Here is a 3,304-nt window from a genome sequence, read left to right on the forward strand (position 1 = left end):
GAAAGGAAGAAATGATACCGGGGTTATGGCATCTAGCTACAGCTATAACCCCGGTATTTAGGGTCAAAGTAATTATGTATTTTCCCAGTTAGGTGGTTGACAAATGGATATACTACATAAATCTTCATAAATTCTTTTTGAAACCCCTTTGCAAATAAAGAGAATTATAAAATGTCTTGTCCCCAATCAGCCTCTTACATTAGAGATCTTTATTTCTTGTTGACTTTTTTGATTGTTCCTTTGACATCCTTGTTTCTCATACTGTAGATGATGGGGTTCAACATCGGTGTCACAGCTGTATAGAAAATGGACACAGTTTTGTCTATTTCTGCAGAATAAGTAGAGCGGGGTCTCATATACATAAAGATGATGGTTCCATAGTAGAGACTCACCACAGTCAGGTGAGAAGCACATGTGGAGAAAGCTTTGTGTCTTCCATCAGAGGAACTGATCTTCAAGATGGTGGAGATGATGTTAATGTATGAAATTAGAGTCAAGCAGAAAGAACACATGACTAAGAGACCTGCTAGAATATACATCAGCATCTCATTAAACTGAGTGTTTCGGCAAGACATTCGAAAAAAAGGAGACATCTCACAGAAGAAGTGGTTGACGTGGTGGGACTTGCAGTAGGGGAGTTGGAAGGTGAGGACAACATGTACTGTATAGTTTAGGAGGCAAATACCCCATGATCCTGCTGCTAAACTTACACACACTGTCTTGTTCATGATGGTGCTGTAGTGCAAAGGTCTGCAGATGGCAACAAACCTGTCATACGCCATGACGGCTAGTATAATACACTCTGTTGCTCCTAAAGTTATAGCAAAGAACATCTGTAATGCACACCCCAACAAGGAGATGCTTTTATCTATGGACAGAGTGTTTATGAGAAGTTTGGGTACGATGGTGGTTGAGAAAAAGATGTCTACAATGGAGAGGTTACCCAGGAAGAAGTACATGGGGGTCTGTAGCTTTGGGTTGATCCTCACCACAATGATCAGTAAAAGATTTTCTGACAATGTGATTATGTACATCAGAAGGAACACAAGGAAAAATATCACTTGAAGGTGCGGGACATTAGATAGTCCAATGAGGATGAACCTGTCTGAAGACGTTTGGTTGACTACTTCCATAACATTCAGGTTATGTCTGGTAGGAGACATTTGTTACAAGACAATAGAGAAAATTGAGTACTGTCCGTGATACTTTTTTTATTTGCACTAACATACAATTTTTCAGGACAAGCTTTCGGGGTATGTCCCCTTCTTCAAGGTCCAAGCAGTACTGATTCACAAATTTTTAAGCAGAATGTTAAAGAAGAAGAAAAAAAAAAAAAGAGAAAACCAAACACATACAAATCAATGGTAATAAAGATAGCAGCAGAGTTAGTGAGATAAGACAGAGGGAGAGCTAGGGGGGAATGAGGGGGGGATACTAATCACAGAGCGGTCGTAAAACTTTAGCATAATGTGTAAGGAAACCAATATCTAAATTCAGGCCATTATTCTTCGTGTCAAAAAGAAGTATCATTCTTAGTTCAAACGTTTCCTTTCCTGGATAGTTCTGAAATTCCCTTTTAAGAATTAAGACATTGAGGTCTTCTATGGTGTGGTCCGATTGTGAGAAATGATGTCCCACGGGTGTGCATAAAGTGTCTTCTTTATGTTCTTTGATGGTATGTCTGTGCAAATTCATCCTCGCTTGCAACTTCTGTCCTGTTTCACCAACATAAGATCCTTTGCTGCACCTTTTGCATTGGATGAGGTACACAACATTACTTGAGGTACAGCTGTAAGATCCCATGATATTGAAGGTCCCATTTGTGTGTGTAACACTTTTGGATAGATTTATCTGGTTGCATAGTTTGCAGCGTTTTTTATTGCAGGGTTTGCTACCATTATTTGTGACTTCATAATCAGAGTGAAGTTTCCTGCTGATTATGGGGAAAGCCAATAATGGGGGTTGTTGGAATATTCCTTTCAGAGTTTCATCCTCTGTTATAATGGGTTGTAAATCTTTGATTATCTTTTTGATCCCTTCAAGTGCTGGGTTGTATGTGGTGACTAGAGGTACTCGGTTATTTGTTTTTTTTTCTGTGTATTGGAGGAGATTTTCTCTTCAGGTTTTCAAGGCTGTGTTTATGCTGTTGTTGATGGTTTTGTCTTTGTAACCTTTCTTATGGAAGGAGTCTGCCAGTGTTCTGAGATGTTTATCTCTGTCTTCTGGGTCTGAACAAATTCGGTGGTATCTGATGGCCAGGCTGTGTATGATGGCCCGTTTGGTGTGTTGGGGGTGAAAACTGGAACTATGAAGATAGCTGCATCGGTCAGTCGGTTTTCTGTATATTGACGTGTGTAGCTTGTCATCCCTGATGTATACTGTAGTGTCCAGGAAGTTGACATGTGTGTTCGAATAGTCCATTTTTAGTTTGATAGATGGGTGAAAAGTGTTGATCAATGAGAAGAATTGGTTTAGATTTTCTTCCCCTTCAGTCCATATCATGAATATATCATCAATATAGCGATAATATCTGTATGGCTTTTGTTGTATGCTGTTCAGAAATTTGTCCTCCAGGTCAGCCATAAATAAATTTCCATATTGGGGTGCCATTTTGCTTCCCATAGCAGTACCCATACACTGGAGATAGATGTCATTATTGAAAGTGAAGTAGTTGTGTGTAAGAATGAATTCGATGAGCTGCGTCACATCCTCAGCAGTGTATTTGTGGTCTGGTGAGGATGATAAGAATCTGTGTCATGCCGCCAACCCATCCTTGTGAGGGATGTTACTGTACAGAGATTCTACATCCATAGTGACTAGAAGTGTATTAGGTGGTAATTGTTGTATATTGTTAAGCTTGTTCAGAAAATCAGTGGTGTCTTGCAGGAAACTTGCAGTGTTCATGACTAAAGGTTTTAACATGTTTTCTACAAGGCCTGAGATATGTTTGGTAAGTGTATTACAAGACAATAAAATATACAAAAGTTGGAAATAAATTTGTATGAAAACTTCGCTTTCTTGAAATAACATATATAAATTAAATGGATAGCCAAAACATTTATAGTAGAGATAGAAGTAGAAGTAGAGATAGAAGAGAAGAGAAGGGTTGCCTATGGCCACACCACCCTGAATGTGCCCAATATCGTCTGATCTTGGAAGGTAAGCAGGGTCGTGCCTGGTTATTACTTAGGTGGGAGGGAAGATTAGACCACCACCAGTTACTTGTTTCTGCTGTTTGTGTACAATTGGGGAAATTTCCCTTCACTTCCTGTCCCAGAGAAGCAACAGGACATTGGAGGAAATC

General features: G+C 39.4%; 1 protein-coding gene across 1 annotated transcript; it reads right to left on the bottom strand.

Moving 5' to 3' along the window:
- Positions 1-209: 209 nt before the first annotated feature.
- Positions 210-1,163, bottom strand: LOC141117696 (olfactory receptor 5V1-like). The gene has a single exon (XM_073610694.1). The coding sequence runs from the start codon at positions 1,161-1,163 to the stop codon at positions 210-212; it is 954 nt and encodes a 317-aa protein (XP_073466795.1).
- Between the last annotated feature and the right edge of the window lie 2,141 nt (positions 1,164-3,304).

This window comes from Aquarana catesbeiana, linkage group LG13 (genome assembly GCF_042186555.1).
Source record: "Aquarana catesbeiana isolate 2022-GZ linkage group LG13, ASM4218655v1, whole genome shotgun sequence".
Classification (NCBI taxonomy): domain Eukaryota; kingdom Metazoa; phylum Chordata; class Amphibia; order Anura; family Ranidae; genus Aquarana; species Aquarana catesbeiana.